Source organism: Ambystoma mexicanum, chromosome 9 (assembly GCF_040938575.1).
Source record: "Ambystoma mexicanum isolate Mex_15411 chromosome 9, UKY_AmexF1_1, whole genome shotgun sequence".
Taxonomy (NCBI): Eukaryota; Metazoa; Chordata; class Amphibia; order Caudata; family Ambystomatidae; genus Ambystoma; species Ambystoma mexicanum.
In genome coordinates, this window is record NC_090931.1 from 807880793 (window position 1) to 807904525 (window position 23733).

Sequence of the window (23733 nt, forward strand, 5' to 3'; positions counted from 1 at the left end):
GGTGCGGGTAAAGTAAATGCCAACTCATGGTGAATATACAAACATTCTACTAGCTAGGCAGAATACAACTCATTTTAATTGGTCTCAGAGGAGCAAGATCTCCCTCACCAGATGCGAGTACAACTATGGACCCCTTAGAAAACAGTCACTGGAGGTTCAGGGGGCGCAGAGCGAGGAAAGGACATGGCTCTCTTTCTAGCGGAGGGAATGTTGAGCCACACACGTCTAATGTTGCGTTTGATGGACATACCAGCCTCAGGAAAAGGGAAGTTAGGCAGGGGAGTCAACCACACATGGAATAAAAATCACCATGGACAGCAGCCGCCAATGAGTGTTATTTCCAAAGCTCCCTGGACCACCCATCAACACTGAGCAATCATGCAAGCACAAAGGTCACTTGGAATGGCCTCAATATAAGACCAATGGATGCAATTGCCACCGGAGCAGTAGAATCGAGATCGTCACGGGTTCATCTCTAAAAACACTAAAACATCAATGACTAAGATCAACCCCTGAACTCTATGGTTATCAACCATCACTACGTTAACCAACCACTACCCTAGAAATCACTCAATTAATTCTCAAAAGTGCCAATCAATGCTGCTCGACATTCCACGAAAATACCACTTACATTATTTCCGCCCCAGCCACATTTATTACCGTCAACTGTTGAAGCATGTGACGGCACCATTAACTGTATCAAGTCACCACGCCTCCAGCCAGCAACCAATCCTCGCAGTCCCAATGCAACGGGAAAGTTCAAGTTTATTCATTGTGAACAAACCAAACGTGCCCATCTCTCATACTACGGGAGCTACCACCTCAAAGCCTCACCTGCACATCCCCGGGGAAGTAGATCACATGGTTCGGGGTCGCCCCTGGGTGAAATAAAAGCTCGTTGGTCCTGTGGGGATCTGACCCCGGAACCATAGGTAACCTGAGCACAGTTATCGCGCTCATTGTACGGGCAGGCAACACCCACATACAACAGGAGGCAGCACGGAGAACAGCCCGTAATGTGGCAGCTCTGGTGCAAGAAGGGGCCATAGGGCGCCGGGGCGTGGCCTAGCAATGACGTGGAAACAGCCAGAGAGCGCGCATTGAAAGGAGAGAGGAATGCGCCAGCGCCTCTTTCAATACTTTGTCGCCAGACGGAGGGGGGCGCGCGCACCCGACAAGTTGGAAACAAAAAAAGGACTACAACGAACATCCAGATATAAAGATTTTCGACGGAACAACTGAACTTCGTGGTTCTGTGAATGAAAAGACAGATTTAGCGAAAGCGAAGCAGGACCACAAACTTGCAACATCGAATACAACGCTTTCTGTGTGTAACAGGTGTTAAAAGCTAGACGCCGCAGAGAAGCACCGTATGGTGTTCTGCTCACTAAGCTTGACTTGAGTGAGCCACCGTACTCTTGTTTCAAACGTTTTAAAACCCAATAGGAAAAATTGATCAGCATTACGTGGTTTGGAAGTTAGAGGTAAAGTTGTGTGCGCAGGAACGTTTACTATCGCAACAAAGTTATTTGTTTGTGTCTAAATGAGAGACGTTTCTTTACCATTTGTTGTGCAGCAGGAACAACCTTTCTTCAGAATCTGTTTACCGTTCAATATTTGAAAACAGTTCAGAGAGATTGTGCCCCCACGAAGAGGAAAGCTTGCCCCGCCTCTCTGCTCCCCAATGACTTACATTGGATGGACTTTCATTTTAGGCTCGAGAAAGTCGAAAAACGTTATAAAATATCCAAAAAAGAATTGTCGAATAACAGTAGTCAGCAAACATTGAGAGGGTTTTTTTGGTAACCTCAACACACGGCCTTCCCTTGTTCAATTCCATATGGATGTTAGGTTGTTGAGTCTTGCTAGCTTGGTGGCATTTAGATACTGCAAGTAAAAAGGTGAGGTTATGGGTGGGTTAGTGCAAGCAGAGCTGACGTTGCTCTTAGATTTTATGGTTTTGTTGGTGTAGTGTTGAGCAAGCCACACCTGTCGCATGCTTGAAGATTAGAGGGCAGAGTCTGCAACCTGTGGCTCTCCAGATGTGTTTTGGACTGTAATGTGGAGAGGAATTGGACTTGAAGAAGACAGCTGGACTGTGGGAAACTTTATTTTGCCAGAGCACTGTTCGGTGGAGGCCCAAAGCTAAACCTCTCCAGCCTTCAAGATCTGCTCCTAATCCATGGCTTCCACTATCATCATCCATAAGCAGCTTTTTAGGATTCTCACCATACTAGCTAGCCAGGTCTTCCAAGATCTGCTCTCAATCCAGGGCTCCATCTATAACCCGTAAGCAGCACTTCAGGAGACATATTTAAGCAAGAGGGACTGATTGATTAATTACAAACTCTGTGTAGAAATAGCCTGAGTGTTGCATCCACAGACAGTCCAAGTACAAATTAGTATAACTGTCTTGTGGTTTACATTTTTCTGAAAGGTTAAGCATTGTGGCAAATTAAATGAGCAGACAGCCCAGTTTGCTTTCTTAGAAGGGTGTAATGCTTGAATTACTATCAGATGTTCACAATAAATTGGGCATCAGTTATTTGGAAGACGATTGGGCCATGGCCCCATTAGATCATTGGCTCCGTATTTGGGCTAAAGATGGATTAACCTAGTTTATTATCAAATCTTTATTGGGGACGTGTGATTGGTCCCAGATTCCCTGATTACACTATGTATGGAAAAATGTCTCTTCCTTGAATACACATGCACTTTTCTTCCCCGGCATGTTATTGTCTTGAACTGGAGAAAACATTTTACATGACCTCTCTCAGCAATTTTGTTAAAGAACAGCGTGAGTCTAACGAGCTACAGGTAGGAACCAACCGACTAATTACATCTATTAGTCAGGTAGACCTGGTACAATTCTATTTTACCCAGAGTTCATAAAAATGTGACCGGTGGTTAATCACTATGGCTCGTTCTAACTGTTTAAGACTATGTGTAAACACGGCTGGTTGGAAAGGTTTTCCTGACAGTAAAAGTTGCCCTTTGTGTGGGCATGTGTTGGAGGATGTTCTGCACTTTGTAATCTTTTGTCCAGCATATGGTCGAATCAGACAGGCAATGATTATTCCTGTGCTCAAGCATTATAATTGTTCACGGTACCGCTCTGCTTTATTTTTATTGCAACCTGATGTTCCATACGCAGCTTGGTCATTGTTAATGTTTTTAAAGAGGGCCATGTTGGTCAGGCAGGCTTTCTTAAAGTAGCTGAATGTTCAAATTTGCTGAGAACTTTTAAAATCATTGTATGAATTATGACTATTAATGGCTGCAAATGTAGGTTTTTATTTTTTGTATTTGCTAGGTTATTTGATTTGTGCTTTTTTATTGTTGTTTGATGTATTTGGTTTTAATGCGAATCAACAAATTCGATCAATAAACCAACTGTAGCCATATGGCTTTCTGTAACACGGGGCAAATCTAATAACAATAGTCTTATTTGGGTTAATTCTTCATTAAATACAGCATATTTCTCAATCGCTCTTATTAGTTTCAGACCTCTGTGAGTGTTATCTAATACAATTATATCGTCTGCATAAGACATCCACTGTATGGTTAAACCCCCAATCTATCATGTGGCAAGACCCTCCAATGACAATACTTCTCCCAAATCAGCAAGGTACAAATTAAATAGACAGGGCACGAGAACACACTCTTGCTGCAAGCCTCTAAGTACCTTGAACCTGGCTGTGAGGCTGCCCTGCCCATTCAGTCGCACATGCAGATGGATGTATTCATGTAAATACATAAGGAATGGCAACAGTGATTCAGGTATGTGCCACCTTTTTAATTTCTGCCAGAGTATTCCTCTGTTCACTGTATCGAAGGCCTGGGAGAAGTCTATAGTGGCTGCATATACGGGTGCATCACCCTTCTCCCAGGATTTTCTTGCAGGCAACTCATTAAAAACCCATTCACTAAGTGGCCACTTCTTTCCGAAAAACAGTTTGGATTTCGGATAAGAAAATTCTGTTTCTCAAGTTCTCTTAGGAGAAAAGTGGCCAATATCTTGCTTTCAACAACAACGCATTCGGACTATAATTGACTGGGTTGAGTCGATCACCTTTCTTAAAGATTGGTACTATGATGGACCACTTCCACGTTATTGTAGTAGTCTTTGGGTCCCATGACAAGTTGGGCTGTGCAGGTGAAATGCGGCAGTAAGGTGGAGGAATACCTGCCAACAAAATGCTGGAGGTAATTCTGCCGCCTTACCGCCATAATACAGCCATTTTGGCAGTATTACCGTTGGCAATATTACCACCGGCAGTAGTTCCGCCGAAATGCCCATGGATTCCTATGGACTTCATAAATGGGGACTAATACCACCACTTGCAATCCAGCGGCGATACCGTCAGACCAAGTGGCAGTAACGGTATTACAGTTTGATCGTATATCATCAGATTTACTGCCAGGATACCACCAAACTTGTATTGAGCACCTTTGTTTCAACAATGTTCTTATATAGCAGCATAAGTATCCATACCCGTGGAGGCGGATTGGCCTTTAAGACACAATTACTGAGGACGTTTGGGCCTGGAGCTTTAGTGTTGGGACCAGACAGCTGCCATCGAGGTATGCTGATTAGCAGTCATATTCTCCTTATGCAATCCATAGAAATGGGATTACCACATTTCTTCAGAGAGAGGATTACTCTCCAGCTCAGCATTTTTTTTTACAAAGAGCTCATTAACAACGCCCCAAATATTTTGGGCATTTTTCGTTGTAACTACCTCCAACATATAATTACTAACTTTTTGATTCAGATAAAACCGGTAGCCCTTATGCCAGTTTTTATAGGCTTGGCGTAGCTCACATGTCTTCTTTTCTTTTGCAACAGAGATATTGGCTTTCTGTAGTTGATGTAATGATCTAAGTTGGGCATTTCTGTTTTGCACTGACCCATCCTATGTAGACACTGTCTCAATTTACCATCCTTCATTTTTTCTTTCAGGTTATGCTCAGATATTAACTTAAAAAATAAAAACGTCTAGGGTGCACAGCATAATTCTGCTCTCTAATGTTGTGTGTTCTATAGTATAACCCAACCACAAATTAAAATTATGCATATTACAAATCCTCTTAGCTAAAGTATTTCTGTTCAAAACCCACAACCAAATCGCTAACAGCTTTGTTCACGTTATAACTTGCACTAATGTGAAAAGTGGCTGTTAATATTATATGGTCACTGGCCTCCGTATCTAACACTAATATCTCATTGGAAAGCACACAATTATCCATGTTATTTGTCCAGGTAGGGGCCGCTGGCATGTCCCCCTACACACAGCCATTTGCTATATGCAAATTCCAATCGACAAATGTGTGTCTCCAAACCCTACCCAGCTTGATACTCTTCTTACTTAATTTAACGAGGCATGTGTTCCACACTGTGTGTCGACAATCTGAATTAAAATCAGCTCCAATAATAACATGGTTTACATCTATACCTTCTTTATAAGTACATAAAACGTCATTCAACTGTATTGGACACTCTTCCAATTCTATAACCGCTGGATTAGAATATAGAAATCAACAAAATTGTTATATTGTTAGGGAGTCCCCCAAAGGTAAACTTGGCTACCAATAGACCATAGTAGGAATTAGAGAAAATGTTATGTTGACTTATATCATCTAATTTAACTGCTATTGCAAGCCACCAGAAGGTCTACCACCTTGTGGAGGTTTGGCGTCTTGCTGTACTATGACATATCTATCCACTGTCAGCCAGGTTTCCTGTAGGTGAATCTCAGTATGTGCATGAAAACTAGATGCAATGCTATCATTATTAACGAAGCTGGTATGTCCTCAGTGTTCCAAGATAGGACTTTCAATTTAAATCTGGGTTGACATTTCAGTGTCCTTGACCTTTCTCCCCAGAATGAACCTGTACTGGTCTTTTTTACGGCTTGCTTTTGAGCATTTAAACTTCGAGCATAAGAGCTGGGATTGTTTCTCTCTGCCCCACTTAGGCTCTGGTGGGCGCCACTTGGACTGCTGCTGCAGCTGTGTACAGCAATCCTTCACCCCTAATGGACACATCCGGCCTCATCGCCTACGACCCCGTCCAGAGCTGGGGCCTCTCCCAGATCATGCCCTGCCACCAGAAAGCCATTAAGCAACTATGTTAGGGACAATATGTTCATTTTTCAAGCCTCTTTCATTGATTCTCTTCCTGAACACCAGATCTTGGGCTACCAAGCATGACGCGCCTTTTTGGGTTCAAGTTTATAAACTCAAAATGTACATATATCGATTGTAAATCATTTTTCTGTCTATTTTTCAATGCTTTAACAGGACACATTTACAACCTCTAATTAATCCCATGCGGGCCTGGAGAGTGTAGCCAAAAACGGCATCTAGCAAGGATGAAGAGTCCTTTGACATAATGATTCATTTAATGCAATATCTTTATTTTACCACACCAATTTTAGGCCACATTAAAACTTTGTTTTGTGCTAACTACCTACAGGTCTTTGTGACCGCTCCTCAGTGACATCCTCTTAAAGAAAATGGAAGTATCCTCGTCCTCTAGCAGACAAACCCCTTGGTTTTCATCCACCTCTCAGCTGCTTCAGAGCCCCCACCTACCCCAAAAGGTTTCAATAGAAGACTGCAGATTGACTTCCAGGTAACTTGTATTAATTAACCTGGTGCACTAATGCCACCTAGAGGGAAGTTGTGGATAGTGCAATTGGTACATAAAACATTTCAGAACTGACACTCAACCACAGCATAGCACAATGAAAAAGGTACTTGACCCGCCTAAAAAGACTCCACTGTGAAGTGGATAAGTGGATTTCGCGATTTCACCTGTGGTGACAGTATGGCCATGAGCATCTTGGTTGTGGACGCTTTCCTGACCTTCCCTGACAAATCACTGTGACGAAAAATCTATCCTGGATACGATAACTTCCTTATTGATCACGTCCCGGATGGATGCTTTGTATTCACTGATGACTGTAACCACGTTAGATGGCTTTGCCCGGCTCCCCTGCGTATTGGTAGGGGTGCGGGCTGGCCACGTAGCCCTACATACATACCTTCACAAAATGAAGGGAATGGGAAACGAGAAGGAGATTCGCCACAAGTGATTTATATAAACCAATAGCCCTCTCCCACCGAAAAGGGCAGTAGGAGTTGGGAGCAGAGTGTCCCGCATAGGAGCAAAGCTGACATACAGAGAACGGGCCTTGCTCACATCTATAACCTTGGCATTTGGCCACCTCCGGGCTTCCTGCACACAGTGTGCTAAGCATTCAGAGGGCAATGTGCAGAGTGAAGCTGAACACCTTAAAAGAATGGTTCGGTCAGAAATATTATTGTCCCTATTGTTCGGCCATGTGGTTTTAACCATAATTCGATCAATCGTACAAAGATTTCCTATACACCTTACCCGAGTTTTCGTCTGTTGAACACAAGCAAAATCAGGCAGCAGGGCGCGGCCATCTTGTGATAATCTTATCACTTGCCGCATCGCCCTGGGTGACCTGCGTTTGCGGCACTAAATCATATCCCCGCCCCTGAGCCTGACATCACCAAATCATTTATATTCCCCGGCTCTCTCCGTGACGTTGCTGGGCAGCGTTGCCAAACGCGCCCAGTCGTCACCTACGCTACTAGCCGTGGAACCCGGAAAACAACACACATCATCTCACAGCACGGCGCATCACAATTAGGAATATGAAACTGTACTTTAAGAGGAGACAACAAGACTGTACAATTGGTAAAGTACATGTATTTCACATTAAATGTTTCGATAACAATCGGCTTGTGACCTAATCAATTAAAATAGAACTTTTTTTCTTTGCTCTCGTTTAATAAATCTGCAAATGTTTATCGTGAGTCGCGTGCTGTTCCTTTTGGGTACACAGGGTGTTCGTTTTGGGTAATCGAAGCACTTCGGTCGCACAGTGAATTGCAAGGCTGGTGCTTCAATTTGGCACTAGAGCACCGTAAAGGTTGTTATGTTGCTCCTAGCCGCCGGTACCGCGTACGGACAGATTGGACCTTGTCTGTCATCCCAAAATACGGTCAAGTATATCCACCCATTCACATGTAGCTGCAGCTGGCGGTTGAAGAAGCCATCGGTCAGGGTCTGGAATAGATGACAATCGCAGAACGGCACAATGTACCTGTTTGCAAAAGATAAAAATCGAAAAGTGTCTCAGTAGCCGATCTTTATTACAATTATTAATTTCCTTTATTAGCGCAGAGGTGACACAATGTGAACCGAGAGAATACAACATAGAATATCAAAGTATTCTGCTATTTGCATCCGCGGATAGTGCGAATGAGAATGTTGAGCACTAACCGTAATGCGTAAACTGAGGCAAGAATTCGAGGTGCAAAAACAATGTAATGATTTATTAGCGTAGAGCCTGGGAGAAACGAGTGGTGGTCTACATGCGTCTCGGTGCTGGCCTGCCCCTGTTGCCAGAGGCGTGGCCAGGATTGTCTAACAAGTGGGGCCTGAAGCTAATGTAGTTGGGCCCACCACAGTGACATTAACATCTGTAAATTCCTACACGGTGCTGCTGAGTGAACGTCTAGAAATTTTGGGTGGGCCTTGCCCCTCAGGCCCTACCCTGTCTACGCCTCTGCCTGTTGCCCGGTAGATAGAAGTACTAGCACTTCATTGCAATATGCCAAACAGAACAAACAAGCACAATGTCACCCATCAGTAACGATCAGCTATTTGTATTTCGATTAGTTCTGGTATGAAATCGTCTAAAGAGAAACTTACATTATATTCGCAATTTCCATTCTCTAGGCGTAATGCAGACCATGATGCAGAATCCTCCGTTCGTGTCAACGTTTTCTCAAAAAGTGAACTTATGTGTAACTAGGTGCAGTTTCGGAATGGACAACCTTATCATATCATACGTTATTAAACCCACCTTCAATTCAATCCCTTTCGGAATGGTCCCTGCCTCTCAAGGTCAAAAAACAATAGAACCTTATACTGTGCAAGAGACGCGTGGGGCCTCACAGCTCCCAAGCCGAAATTCAAAGCTGGTGACCTTCACTCAAATTGAAGGTGCATTCTTGCTTTGCAACATCCCGTGTCAACGCATCCATGAGAAAATACATTTTGAAATAGGGGTCTGCTCGTTGTTCATGGCGCTGCTCAGCTGTAGGTGAAATTTGCCAATAGGGCCACCTCTGCTTATCTCATGGCCTCCCACCCCATGGCATGTTTTCACAGTCAGTACCTCTTGCTTGCCTAGAATGTTTTGTGGCCTACATCTAAACCCTTTTGTAGGTCCAGCAGTTATTCAGCTTTTTGCCGAACTTTATTGCAAGTCAACTGCCAAAACACAAATATTCTTACACACTGTTACCCATTGTTCATTAACATGAAAAATGAAGGTCCCACAGTATCTCAACTAAACTTTGAAATGTGAAAGCAAATCGTAATAATTGTAATATATTTTTAAGAAAAGGACTGAGAGGATAGATTTCAAAAGACAAAATGCATACGGTCATCAATTCAACCGGGATTTGAACGATTTAACAAGCTCTGCTTTGGGTGGACATGGGACGCTGGCAATGTTTTGTGGCAATGTATGTGTGCTCTGAACAGATTTGTGCGCGATTCCATGACTATGCATCTCGACGACATTAACAATGAGATCTTTCACAAAATCGAATTCCATTTCATCATATACTGGCTTGACCACCCATTTTTTGCTTCTGTTTGTAAAGGCCATATTGTAGCGAAGCATCCCTAAGTTTCCAGCTGTCCTAGATTGTTCACGGCCCACATTCTCGTTATGCGCTAATACCGCTAGTAAAGTCCTACATTTCATCCACTGGATGCCAAAATGCAATCTCTTTGGCCTGTACTTTAGGCACATATTGTGCAACACCTCCAAATCTCCTGTGTGACAGAATTCTGAGAGTCCCTTCAGATCTCTTGATAGAGTTTTATCAAACACAATCTTCTCGAGGGCTTTGGAGCTGAAGACGATCAACCACTTCTTCTTCCGTGCCTGCTCTGGGGACAAAGGGCCATGTTCACATTGGTGGAAATGTTGGTTTTCTGTCCAGTGGTGAACGTTGGACCAGTGGTGCATCAGTGAGCGCCATTTTTCCAGTAGAATTTCCACAGACCCATCACATGTTTTGGAGCTCCACCAAAGATGGTTGCTGAAAGACTGGGACCATTGCGAAATACTTTCAAACCTTTTTTTTTCCCTGCAGCCGAGATTTTTTCATTCATTGATCTGGCAACATGCCATACATCAAACTGATGTTTAATATTTGGATACTGCTCTCTCATTGTCTTGGCTATTGAAACGTGTCTGTCCGTGCTATGAGTTCGATTTACATTCCCCTCGATTCTTCCAGTGATTTTATAAAACCAAGTTTCTCCATGGCCACCGAGAATTTACATTGGGACACCTGCACGACTACCGAACTCACAATTTTCTTACTTTCCATGTCCCGAAGATGGTAGGTGCAGTATTTAGCAGAAAATCCGGGGCTGTCACACTGTCCGTCGCCGGCTAGCCTGAACCGTTTGTCGGGGAATGTACTTTCAGTAGCCAATTGTTCAATTTTCCAAGCATCACTGATGGCAAGGAATAGATAATCACGTTGGTATTTGTTGTATTGCGTTTTGGAAATGAAATGGAGTCCCACAAACTGAAAGAAACTGGATAACTTTGTGACACAAGAGCCACTGAAAAGTAAAGCTGATGCACACAGTAGATTGCCAGCTGGCAGTTTCCCCAGCATCGGTTGAGCGGACCATGAAAATGCTTTATGTGACTTTTCACAGGTGGCATTTATTTTCAGGTTACTGCCTTGTGTTAGACGAGTCAAACTCACCAATGGCTTTCCACGTACTTCCCCTCCCACTGAATGCACACATTTCACCATCTTTATTAATCTCCATCAAGCTGCTGTCGAATACTATGTATTTGGCCTCTTTTATAATACTGTCATCAGGCAACAATGTTGTTTCGGACTGACCCGTGGTGGACAAATCAGCAAAACGGGACATACTATAGTCGATACGGTCTGTCTGTTTCGTCGGTCAATAGTGTTGATGCTTCAGTTTCTGTCATTTCAACATCTGTTACTTGACGATGGATAGGAGAAAACATCAATGTGGACTGTTTTTTGGGGGCATTTTTTTGGCAGGTGTCGATTGTGTCAAGTGCTCATCGAGTAATGTAAAACTATCTTCTATAAATTCAAGTGCACCTTCCTCTGGCGCATTGTAGCAATGGCCCAAGAACACTTTGCTGGAATCGCAGGTCTTATTAAATTCATTTTCTGCCCATTGGACAAAGGCATCTCGAGTGTGAACACGACGCGCCTCTATGAATAGTTCCTCCATGGTGAACACAGTTTGGCAAGCAGCATCTGTCATTTGTAGCGCTGTCTCTGTCTGCATAGTCCGTACTCGATTGGGCAACTACAGGACAGATAGGAAAAGGGATGTTCAGTGTAAATCCAACATACAGTGTTGTACAAAGGACATTAAAAAAAAGCATATAATGAAGGCCTTGGCACACAACTTTTGCCAACAATAGAAAGTGTTTATAACTAACCTTATTTTTATTTCTTTTCTTTGAAACCTTCTTTACTCTAACATCAACATCAGCAAACTGGCGGACCGACTCTGATACACGTTCCTCCGGTTCAATAAACGGGTCTTGTATACATCCCTACAAAAAATAGTATCCATTTAAAATAAGTCATTGGAATTACACATCTAATTAGACAGACTGTCTTTTATTCGATGGTTCTGTCAGTGCGCATACATCTGGCTCCGGAGCAACTGTATGGTCTGGTTTCGGAACACCCACACTGGATAATGTAATTGTAAAGGACGCTGCAGCATCTCCCTGAAACACCGTACTTGCATTAGTAAAAGATTGGAAACGGGACAAAGACGACAAAGGTACAAATCAACAGTAAAGTTGCAAAGAAACATTGTGCAATGCAATGATACGTTGCGAAAATATGATCGGATTATCTCATTCTATTGAGCTATGAAGACCCATACCTCTGACACTGGATCTACTACGAAGGGTGTTCGTATTGTAGTGGACGCTTCAGCATCTCCCTGAAACACAGTACTTTCATTAGTGATGTCGAAAATATTGGAAACGGGACACACAATTTTGAAAGACCACATAGGTACTTATCAACAGTAAAGTGGTAAAGAAACATTGTGTAATGCAATTATACGTTGCAAAAATATGATCACATTATCCAGAATTCCGTACATAAAACCAGTCTGGAACAGAATAGCTAGGTAAGATTACCTAATATGCGCTTGAAGTGGTTGATGACTCCAGGCAAGACATGGATGTTGAATCTTGTTCCTTCATATTCGGTGGATAGTCATGGAGTGGTAAAGGGAAAGTATTATTCGATTTAGGAATTCCAACATTACAAAATGGCATGTAAGGAGACTGAATAAGAGATAATGACACTCATTGAAATGCATAATATAGCATAGTTATCCATCCCCATAAATCATTTTTCTAAGTGGGTTTCTACAAAACAAGGACTGATGTTTAGCAAAAAAGTCATTATTTCAACAGCTATTCAATCACATAAATATTGAAAGTACTATAAGTGGCATTTACACCGGAAATACAGGCGTAAAGCTAAATCCGGAAGCGTGACTCACCTGTGGCGGCATTTTCATGAGTAAAGTCGGAATAGCGTTTGGGAGCAATTTCCGAGTTGTTCTCGGTTGATTCCTCTTTGTGTACAAGGATGTGTTGTACATATCCGGTGAGAAGTGCAGGCTGCAGATGCGGTATCGATGACCCCTATTGTCCTCCAAGACTTGGTTAACTCTACTTTCAAGGTCTTCCAGTGGATATCCGCCACATCTGACCCATTCTCTTATTCGATCAACAGTCTTGGGGAATACATGCATTGTAATGCATTCGGATTTGTCATGGGTCTTCGAAGGACAACCGAAAATAGAACATGCAGGCATTTTTGTAAATTCTGCAAAATAAAGGTCAACATTATTAGAAAATTATTTTGCATAAGCATGTGCGAAAGAATGAATGGGACCATACATTGTTCGATGCACGCTTTCTTTTGGGCACCACAGCAAAACCAGTGTACCGTGTGCGGCTGTATTATAGGATACATTTCACAAACGATTCATTGATGTATTGAAAATCAGAACATGTTACTCGTCCCTTGAATGTTCTATCATGCACGAAAATGAAACCTGATTATACTATAGGCACGGTCTGCGAAGGATGCAATACGATGCCAATTGACAATGGTAAAAATTGATATACCGATAACATAACAAAAGAAACTCAAGTCAATAGCAATGATACAAATTAACATAGCACTACGGAGTTAGATAGTTCGGAATAGATATAAATTTACAAATGAAGGAGATATGATTAGGATACATGTCCTTACCTTGACCAACAAACAGTTGGATTCAGCAAGCAGAGTAATTAGTGGCAGGAGAACAGGGAGATGTTCACAGGTAGCACACTGACGAGTTCACTCGAAGCGGTCACAGAGTAGCACGTTCACGAGTTGACTTGCAGTGCTCAAGGATGTTCCCATGGTAAATATCCAGTGGTTTATAAAGAATAACAAAAAGGGGTATGTTTGTGAATGAATGATGTGTATATGTCATGGCATTATGTACATTGCAGGGGCGCCGTCTGCTTCAGGAGAGGCCTGCCTGGAGACACGGGGTCTGAGGAGGCCATGTGAGCAATGGCCCCTGGGCGTGGGATACCTTTTGAAGTGTACATGTTGTTTGGCACCTTGGCTGTTTGTGCCCCTGACAGCCCCCCATGGCAGCGCACATCCACTGGTGCGAACTGCCTTTGATAGTGGAGGGTGGGATGGATGGGCCGGGAGGCGTGCAGAAAAGGCACCGGAACACTGCTGAATGGAGACACACTTATGTGGATTGCAGGGGCGCTGTCTTCTTCGGGGGAGGCCTGCCTGGAGACATGGGGTCTGAGGAGGCCATGTGAGCAATGGCCCCTGGGCGTGGGATACCTTTAGAAGTGTACATGTTGTTTGGCACCTTGGCTGTTTGCGCCCCTGACAGCCCCCCATGGCAGCGCACATCCACTGGTGCAAACTGCCTTTGATAGTGGGGGGTGGGATGAATGGGCCGGGAGGCGTGCAGACAAGGCACCGGAACACTGCTGAATGGAGACACACTTATGTGGATTGCAGGGGCGTGGTCCTCTTCGGGGTCTGAGGAGGCCATGTGAGCAATGGCCCCTGGACGTGGGATACCTTTAGAAGTGTACATGTTGTTTGGCACCTTGGCCGTTTGCGCCCCTGACAGCCCCCCATGGCAGCGCACATCCACTGGTGCAAACTGCCTTTGATAGTGGGGGGTGGGATGGATGGGCCGGGAGACGTGCAGACAAGGCACCGGAACACTGCTGAATGGAAACACGCTTGATTCACTTAAAAACTGAAACAACCATTGATAAAAAATATGTTGTGTTTTATTTGGTTTCTTATTTTGATGGCACAAAAATACTACACGTTATAAAGGTCTGGTTGCAGCTTGGCGAGGGAAAATCCCCTGTACTGACCACTGTCGCTGGGGAAAGTTTGTCTAATGGCGCCAACAACACAGGTGGGTATTACTCGTCGAACACGGTGTCCAAGCCTCCCATGTAGCCACCATGTGTATGAACAATAGGCCACCAGCCGGTACCACCTATGAAAGAGAAAGATGTAATCTGTTTTTAAATGACCAAGATAAGTGTATTAAACCTTGGTTGTCAATGACAATTCTTGTATGCAATGGCATTTTTGCCAGGACAAATGCTAACTAGACACTTCACAATATTGAACAACTTTTATGCGACTATTACTAGAGAAGTGCAAGACTAAACGCATATGACAATGATATCTTGAAGTTGCGAGAATATAGGGGACAACCGTGAAATAGTAGTGGCCTAACTGACATCACAACCAGACTACACTTACTCGTTACTTGGATTACGAGGGCGAACTGTTGCGCGAAGTTCGTGCATAAGCACCATCAAAATCCTCAACACGGACCGTGTGAGACAGGCTGCCGTGAAGTCTGGTAGCTCAGTAACGCATTGCGGCTGTGGATCGCCTTGCGATATGTAGGACAAGCATCCAGAGTTTTCTCGGCAGTAGCAGTTCTCCAAACGTCCGCCCAACTGTTGTCCAAATCCCCATCGTCTACAGAGCTTGCTCTTTCCAGTAATTCCTCCTCGGAATACTCAGGCTCGTACAGGTAGAGCATTATTGTTGCCATTGTGTGGTAAAGAAACGAAAATAATTTATAGCGGTCATACTGGTATCTCTTCACACGGGCTACAAGCAACGAAGGTAGCTGACCAGAGCACACAAACGAGTCACAGAATACTCAAAGAAATACAGCGAGAGGAATGGAAAAGAAAATCTGCTGTTGTGTGTTGTGAAATGCTCTGTTTATACTTGTCGAGGAAAGAGGCTTCCTGCCGTTTCCATGGCGACATGTCATTAGCTGAGGCACAGAGAATGTTGACACGAGACGTGCTTTGGCGTTGTGAAATGGGCGGTACGCGTCTAGTGATGTCAGGCTAAGGGGCGGGGGATATGATTTAGTGCCGCAAATGCAGGTCACCCAGGGCGAGGAGGCAAATGATAGGATTATCACAAAATGGCCGTGCCCTGCTGCCTGATTTTGCTTGTGTTCAACAGACGAAAACTCTGGTAAGGTGCATAGGAAATGTTTGTACGATCGATCGAATTATGATTAAAAGCACATGGCCGACCCATAGGGACAATAATATTTTTTGACCGAACCATTCCTTTAAGTGTGGGGAAAACGGCTGCAGGTTTATTACACTTTCAAAATCCAAACAGGTAATGTTAATAAGTGGCCAGATGACCATCATCGGGAATGCGTTGTCCCCGCCCCTTTTGCAAATTAAAGCTTCCCCCTTGTACAGAAGAACTTGTGTCCAGCCACAACTCCCCAACCTTGTTAATCAGAGGATTGGCCTATCTGTGCAGGTTTCCTGTCCTGGGCTGAAAGGAGCACTGATCGTTGCTTTTCAATGCTGGAAGGGCGGAAGTCGGTTTTCTTGCTAATGCACATTTGCCGTCTGACATGCAGAGGGCACTTGGGGGTGGTGGTGTGGGGGGGAGGGCAGCGGCATTCACCTCCCCTTCTGTCCACAAACAATGTCTTTATTGTGCACTGATAGGTCTGGTCACTTGTAAAAACTGCCATGCCAGGGTAGGAGTACATGCCGCCATTGGCTCCGCTCAGCCACTCATTGTACCTGTCAGTGTTCATCCGTTGCCTTCACAATGTTCCAAAGAAAGGTCCATGCTTTCATCAGAGAGGTGACCCCATCTTTCAAATAATACTTAAGCACATCAAGGTTTGTCAGTCAGATGTGAAAATGCCATACCCTTGCAGAACGTTCCCATGGCCTTGTGAACTTTCTTGCACAATTTCTGTACTGCTCGGTGTGACATAGCTGCAATCTAGTTCCGTATCTCCAAGCTGCTGGCGAGCCCCCTGAATGAACCCATCATTTCCGAGACAGGAGCACATCCTGATTCCGACGGAGCTGTGTAGAGGCCTGTTGTGTACCAGAACGGTGGCAGTAGCATTCGGTCTTTGCAGCTCTTAGGTGGGGGATGTACGGCAGCCAAAGGGGTCTTCTTTCCACTCCAGTGGTGGCCTGGTATCCCTCCCTCAGCAAATTTCCTACAGGTTGGGCCACTTGAGAGGGTGGAAGGTGGAACACCCTGGCGGCCTCAGGTGAGCTTATTCCACAGAAGATGGCCCCCATGAAGTCCTCACAGGTCGCTGGATGCACTGTAGAACATGCTTTAAATATAAGAAAATAGAACATGAATAGACAGGTCATAAGTGAAACATTAAACAACTAATAGTTTTATTTAGGACATTCATAAAACAAGTATTAAATCATTAGACATAAATTCAAACAGTCTGTCATAAAAATAGTGATGTATAGCCTATAGGGGGCTAACCTTCAATAGGAGCATAGAAAAAACGCAAGAAATGGTAAATCATAGTTTACAATCATTAATATCTTTAACAATTGATGCTGGTGTTGTGACTCTGTTGTTCTACAGAGACATCAAGTCTCGACATGTTTCAGTTCTAAAAAGTCATATGAACAGAACTTTCATCGGGAGAAAGTAGTGTGCATCAAATTCCTATTCTATTTCCAGCTTGAGTGAAGGTAGACAAACAAACAGGACCTGGTTAAAAAGGGAGCGAGATTCTGTAAGCTATTACTACTATTATCGGTCTCTATAAATTCACTAGATGGACAACAAATCACACTCCCAGGCTAAACCATTTACCTCGGAATGGTTCATGTGGGGGCGTACAATCCTTCTGTTGAATTGTGGTAGGAACTAGGAGTGTTCCTACTCTGTGGCTGCAAAAAAAGCAAAGGTTTGATTAGCCATACGCTCACTGGGCACGTGGCTCACAAAACGTAGAAGGATAGGGAAAAACAAGTAGGGGTAAACAAAGTAAGTGTTCCACCCACCTGAGGTGGGAACTTGCTGGCCACGCTGCGCTTGAGAGAAGTCTTGCCAAAACGGCATGTAAGAGAAGTCAGTGTCCTTAAGTAGGGCTGCACGTCTTTAGGGAGACTCGCGCTTCGGAAGAGCGAGGTATTCTGGTCATCTAAAGTGGAAAACACACATAAGCGTAGGTGTTAATGGGGCTAGCTAGAAATGCTGGCGGCGCCTGGTGTCCACATGTGGGCCATGCCAATTTCGCCTAGCGAACAGTAAGTGAGCCATTGTCTACACCTTCTTTCCTTAAATGAAAAGTAGAAACTGAAAATATCTACATGCATACATAATAATGCATTTTCGTGTGAACAAATACCTGTGGCCACGTCTCTCACAAGATCGCTGAAACTGCAAAGTAGTCTCTACTTGAAAGCCTCACGCCTGTAGATAAAGGGCTCCGGGTCGCCCTGTTGAGGAAAAACATAAAATATGTCTGATTTAAGGGGGCAGTGCGCTGTAGGTACCCTGGAGAGTACCCACGTAGAAAGCTGTTACCTAGAAATAAATCGTGAGTCCATAAACCCGGTGGCTCAATGCTGCAAAATGGTTCTGCTTGCCTACATAACTTCCGTGAGGAGAGATAACGGCTTTCTTCCTCCATTGCTACTGACACCCTCTGGAGTGTAAATCTTGACTGCAGCCATCTGCTGTGTGTTAGTAAGGACGCCGCGGTGTACGCGTGGGGTAACTATGGTTACCTGGTACCCGGGAAGTCCTTTCTCTGTGTTGGCAGTACGCCAGAAGCATCCCGGTGGAGGGGACGCAACGGGCGCCATTATTAAATGGAGCCTTGTAAATGGTAAAGCCCTATTCGGGCAGTGCTCCTAGTGGGAAGCATACCTATGCATAAACGCGGCTAATCGTCCTGTATGTGCTGTGAAATGAGGTAAAGCCTGAGTATACCCGAGGAAATAGGAGGGGCGGCCCTCTGAGCGCTATGATGTAGTGTGTACCATAGTCACATGCCCCAACAATCCATTCGCTTGGGGCGTCGTTAAAATGAGGTGTGTATCACCAACAAACCAGGGTGCCCCAGTGTAGTAATGGGGCGCTTTCTCATATTTACTGGTTTCCACCTAGAGTTATTACAAATCGTTTCTTCTGCATAGTTGCAAAGAAATTCTAGGCAGGTTCATGAGCTGAAGTATCTGGAGCATAATTACAATGTCTCAACACATTTTCAAATCAAGCACAGTGGTATTAACAGATGAGATTGTTAAAAAAACACACAGTGTTACTATGCATCAATTGGGCACACCTCTTAAACAGACTACTGGGGTACAGAGACGGTCTCCAACATAACGTTGTCTTGTCCAATATGAAGAATGGAAAATGGAGTGGGACAGGCTCAAGATCGCTCGAGCGAATAACTCTATGGGCCAAAGTCATTCACTCTCCTACTCTGTGCACCCATAACTGGGTATCTACATAGATATGGGTCCAGTAGGAGATCTGATAAGTGTCTCGCTAGGGTAAAATTGCATGCTCACGTCTTCAGTTATGATCACATGGCTAGGGCTTTCACATGGTGTGGCGAGGCCCGGGGCAAAACGTTTGGTTAGGCCCCCCATATCATTTTTTGCACTGGGCCAGTAACTGTGCCACCACAAACAGGAGACGCGAGAAATCTCCCATTGAGTTTGTGTGGAGGAACCCAAATATGGTTCATTATTATGACAGCAAATCGACTACAGCAAAGTTATGTTTCTGTACTGAAGACCAGTTGACTCCAGACTAACAATTTTGTCATATGCATAAATATATATAAGATGGCGTGACAACGTGTGGTGTGTGACGCCAGCTTTAGGAAGCGCCCTGCTCCTTTATGCACATTAAAACACACATAATACATGGTGACAGGTAGATGATGTTCAGAGGCGGCTGATACATTTTTGAACGGGAGAGGCCTAAATGTTTGCACCAATTATGTGGGATTGACAGAGCACAGTGAGGGATCCCAAACAAAACAAGGGGTGCTTGAGATGGTTTCTCGCCCTAAAATTGTTTTGAAACAAATAAAAATGGTGCATTTGACAGCACTTTCTTGAAGAATTAGGTTAAAAAGCCATAGAGTTTGCAATTGGTTTTGTATGGTAACACATTGAAAAACCCTAGATGTAAGTCACGAACCGTGCACAGGAGAATTTTACATTGCATTTCAATTGCCCACAACTTATGCCAGTATGAAATATTCATGTTGGCTGTTCCCATACATGTCCATGCAGGCTGCACCAATATATGCCAGTATTACTCTATTATAAGGACTCACAGCCAGTACAAAATACCATGCCATGAAAAGTATATCCAGACTGGCTGTGCCCCATAAGCGTTATTACTGGGTAGACTGGCCAAAACATTCAATGTTGGCCCTTCTAGCCACCATTTAACACTTATGTTTTCTTTACCTAGGCCTGGCTGAAGATGAGTTGGGGCCGATTTCAACATAACGGTTGGGGGCCCCCAACTGCTTAGAGCGGAAACCAGACTGAGGCACCTGTTGGGTGCATACATTATAATGGAGACAAAGAAATACATCCAGGTGCTGATTATCACAAGATGTCCAGCCAGCAGGGAGCTGAAACACTAAATGCCCACTGAAACTCTTTAAATCGCCTTTGTCAGAAGTTGGCTGATGTGGAGGAACCAGTGTTAAAAGGCAGCGAGGTGATAACATTTCTGTATATCCCGTGGGAAGTGACGGTTGAAAAGGCTCCAGCGAAAGTAGCTGCAAGGCGAGCATTTCAAAGCGCTAATTTTAAACCCCAGAACGAAAGCAATATATAAAGAGGAATATATTGCTGTGTTACAAGTCTGATGACTGGCAACATAGGGGCATTTGCTGTGGTCCCCCAAAACCACTTCCAACAGAAAGAGCTGAAAGGCCCCCGCGATACAGCCAGCTAGCAGGGAGTTGAAACACTAAATGCCCACTGAAAATCTTTAAATCCTCCTTTACCAGGTGCAGGAACACGTGTCAAAAGGCAACAAGGTGATAATACTCATGTGTACCCCAGGGAAGTGACGGCCGGAAGGGCTTCATCAATCGCAGCTTGTAAGGAGAGCATTTGAATGTGCTCATTTCAAGCCCCAGAATAAAAATAATATAAAAAGGAATATATTGTTGAGTTACAAGACTGATGACTGGCAAAATAGGGACATTTGCTGTGGTCCCCCGAGGACGCATTCAACTGAAAAGTCTCAAAGGTCCTGACGCTGTCCCTAGCTCTACCCTTATGTTTGCTTTACCTTTGATGCAAGGTTCCATGCATCCTGGGTAAAGTAACCCAGCTGCCCCACCCCTTAATTTAGGGGTGGGAACTGGCACATACAACACTTTCATCCACCAGTCTCACAACTCCTTGCATGCACGCATACATAAAAACAAGCACACCATTGTCACCAACATATATGCGCACATACATACGTGATTTAAATACACATATATACACACACACACATTTAATCTGAAAACAAAACTTTCCTCCATAAAGCAACCCATCATCCCCCCGCCTTCCCTTAATGTAGTGTCCCCCTGGGCCAGTAAATTTGTGTGGGGGCTGGCACATATATATAACACGTTCACCTACACATTCACCCACCACTCACACAACTCCTTCCATGCACGCATGCACACAAACACACCATTGACACCAACCCACACGCGCACATACATACACAGTTAATTTAAATACACACACACTTAATTTTAAAACCGAACACCTTACCTCCATGCACCCTTCTTCATACAAGCCTGCAGAGCCATGGGAGGACCGGGTGGCCCTCCCTCCTCTCCAGCAGCACCTAGCCACAATGCCTGACCGGAGAGGAGGCCTCTCCTGTCAGTCAGCATGTTCATATTGCTGGTCTCCGCATCGTAAACATGACAGGAGAGGCCTTCTCCCCTGTCATTCAGTGAGTCTGTGCTGCCAGCACAGCAATGAGAGGCGGCACATGTCATGATTTGCCGTTTCCGCCCCTTTTGGACTTCATGGTCCATCAGGCACCGCAACGTCATAGCTGCTATCCTTCCAACATGGCCCACACCAGAGAAACGGTGCTGTCTAGTGTTTACACAAGACTTGTTGCTTCCTAGAAAACAGGCATGCCACCGCGGCTCTGCGCGTCTCAACGCTAACGTTCCGAGTAACTGGCAAGTGCGTTCCTAACTTCCCTTCATCTTCCGAGCTACTCCTCCGATAGTTATTGGTCCCAAATTCCTTCCTGGTGTGCTTATCTTGCTCCCGCCTGAGGGTCTGCCCGTTCCTCTCTCTCCCTGGGCCTTCGGTCCTGTCCTTCCGTGCTCGCACACTGCTTGCTGCACTGCGCGATCATTACTACTCCTTCCTGGTTCCTAGATCCATCCCGGGCATTGACCGTTACTCACCTTACCTTCCTGGAATACTGAACGTTTACCTTCTCTCCGAGGCTGGTGTCCGATCTACACACTGGAGGCAGAGGATACCCGACCATACTTGTATAAATCCCGAACGTCCAGGAACAAAGAAAGACCTCCAAGAAAGAAGACAACACAGGACAAACGGGTGAGACAAGGGCCAGAGTGTGACAGTTTGAGGCACCAAAGACTTGATAAAGAATTCAATATGGAGGCTGCTGTCCAGGACCTCATGAGAGGAATGCAAGAATTGACAACAGAGGTTCAGTACCTCAAAGCTGAAAATGCAGCACTAAAACAACTCGTGCTATCCTGAGACCCGGCATTCCAGGAAAGTGCCTTGGTAGGGGGCATAGTGGACAAATACGATGGTTCCTCTAAGGCACTGCGTTCCTTCCTCGATTCTTGCCTGGTGCATTTTACATTTAAACCCTACTATTTTTCCACACCCAGGGCCAAATTGGGATTTATAATCTCGCATCTCTCTGGAAATGCTTTAGCCTGGGCAACCCCCTTGGTGAATGCGGGTGACCTGCTCCTGGACAACTATGAAGGATTAGTGGCGGCCTTCAAAACCATGTTTGACCGCCCTGAACAAGTGTACAGTGCTCAGGAAAAGCTGTTGGAGTTCCAACAAGGAAACCAAGACATGTTGTTTTATGAAATACGCTTCAAGCAATTGGCTAAGGAGGCAGATTGGTCCCAGGAGGCCTGCTTTACCTTGTTTCGTCAAGGATTAAACGAGGAAATCAAGGATGAATTGGTTAGAGTTGCCCATCCAGGTTCTTTCCAGGCTTTGATAGATTTATCTCTACAAGTTGATTTTCAAATTCAAGAGAGAAAGGCAGAGAAAAGAAAGGCACGAACAGTTCCACCAAAGATTCCCGTGGATTATCCTAGCCCTAAGGAAACAACCACTCCGCACCCCTCTGATCCTGAACCCATGCAACTAGGCTCCTTGCGGGGTCCAATCTCTCCTCAAGAAAGGATTCATAGGATCAACACTGGACTCTGTATGTATTGTGCTTCTGATAAACATCTTGTACGAAATTGTCCGGTAGCTCCATCTAGGCGTTCGGGAAACGTCAGCTTCCGATCTTGAACGGAGCCCAGCTTCGGGAGAAAGGTACTTGCTCCGCTTCTTCTCCTTCCTTGAACTGTCTTCATCAAAACACCTTGTTGGTTCTACAAGCATTTTTGTCTTCCGCCAATAAAGAGACACATTCCATCCTGGCCCTAGTTGATTGTGGTGCTGTGGGAATATTCTTGAGCACAACATTGCTCGAGAATCCAAAGAAACAATCCAGGCAGTTGAAGGGATAGATGGGAAACTGTCTGTCTTCTGGACCCATAAACCAGCAAACCACAGAACTATTACTCTCAATAAATAACCATCAGGAGATGCTTTGTTTTGATATCATAAAGGCAGCTCATTACCCAATGTTCAGGGCATGCTCTGGCTTCAAAAACACAACTCATACATTAATTGGGCGGCCGGATACTTATTTCTAGGTTCCAAATTCTGTCTGTCTCATTGTTTATCTCAGAATGTTTTTACAGACCATATCCACGGAATCCTGGATCCCTGAACGACCTTCTATATGTGTTTTCAACATTACCCAAGTTCCGGAGATTTACCAACAATACTCAGAAGTTTTTTCGACAGCCATTGTTCAATCACTACCGCCCCATCGACCAGAAGATTGTGCCATTTGATAGTGAAGCCTCTGCAGGTATACCATTTAGAAGTATGTTTATTCTTT

At 44.4% G+C, this 23733-nt stretch overlaps 2 protein-coding genes across 5 annotated transcripts in view; one reads left to right on the forward strand and one right to left on the reverse strand.

The window, feature by feature from the left end:
- The window catches only part of C9H2orf69 (chromosome 9 C2orf69 homolog), a 41757-nt gene extending 40620 nt beyond the window's left edge, over nt 1-1137 (reverse strand). Inside the window, exon 1 of one of the 2 annotated variants that reach the window (XM_069615803.1) lies at nt 835-1137. In XM_069615803.1, the coding sequence (XP_069471904.1) occupies nt 835-1047 (213 nt within the window). In that variant the 5' untranslated portion in view covers nt 1048-1137. Of the gene's footprint in view, nt 1-631 lie in introns of both variants that reach the window. The other variant, XM_069615804.1, reaches the window with a different exon arrangement.
- Nucleotides 1126-23733, forward strand: part of FTCDNL1 (formiminotransferase cyclodeaminase N-terminal like) — a 286417-nt gene continuing 263809 nt past the window's right edge. For 2 of the 3 annotated variants that reach the window (XR_011274691.1, XM_069615800.1), the window contains exon 1: nt 1126-1484. The gene's annotated coding sequence lies outside the window, so the exon portion shown is untranslated. The remainder of the gene's footprint in view (nt 1485-23733) is intronic. The other variant, XM_069615801.1, reaches the window with a different exon arrangement.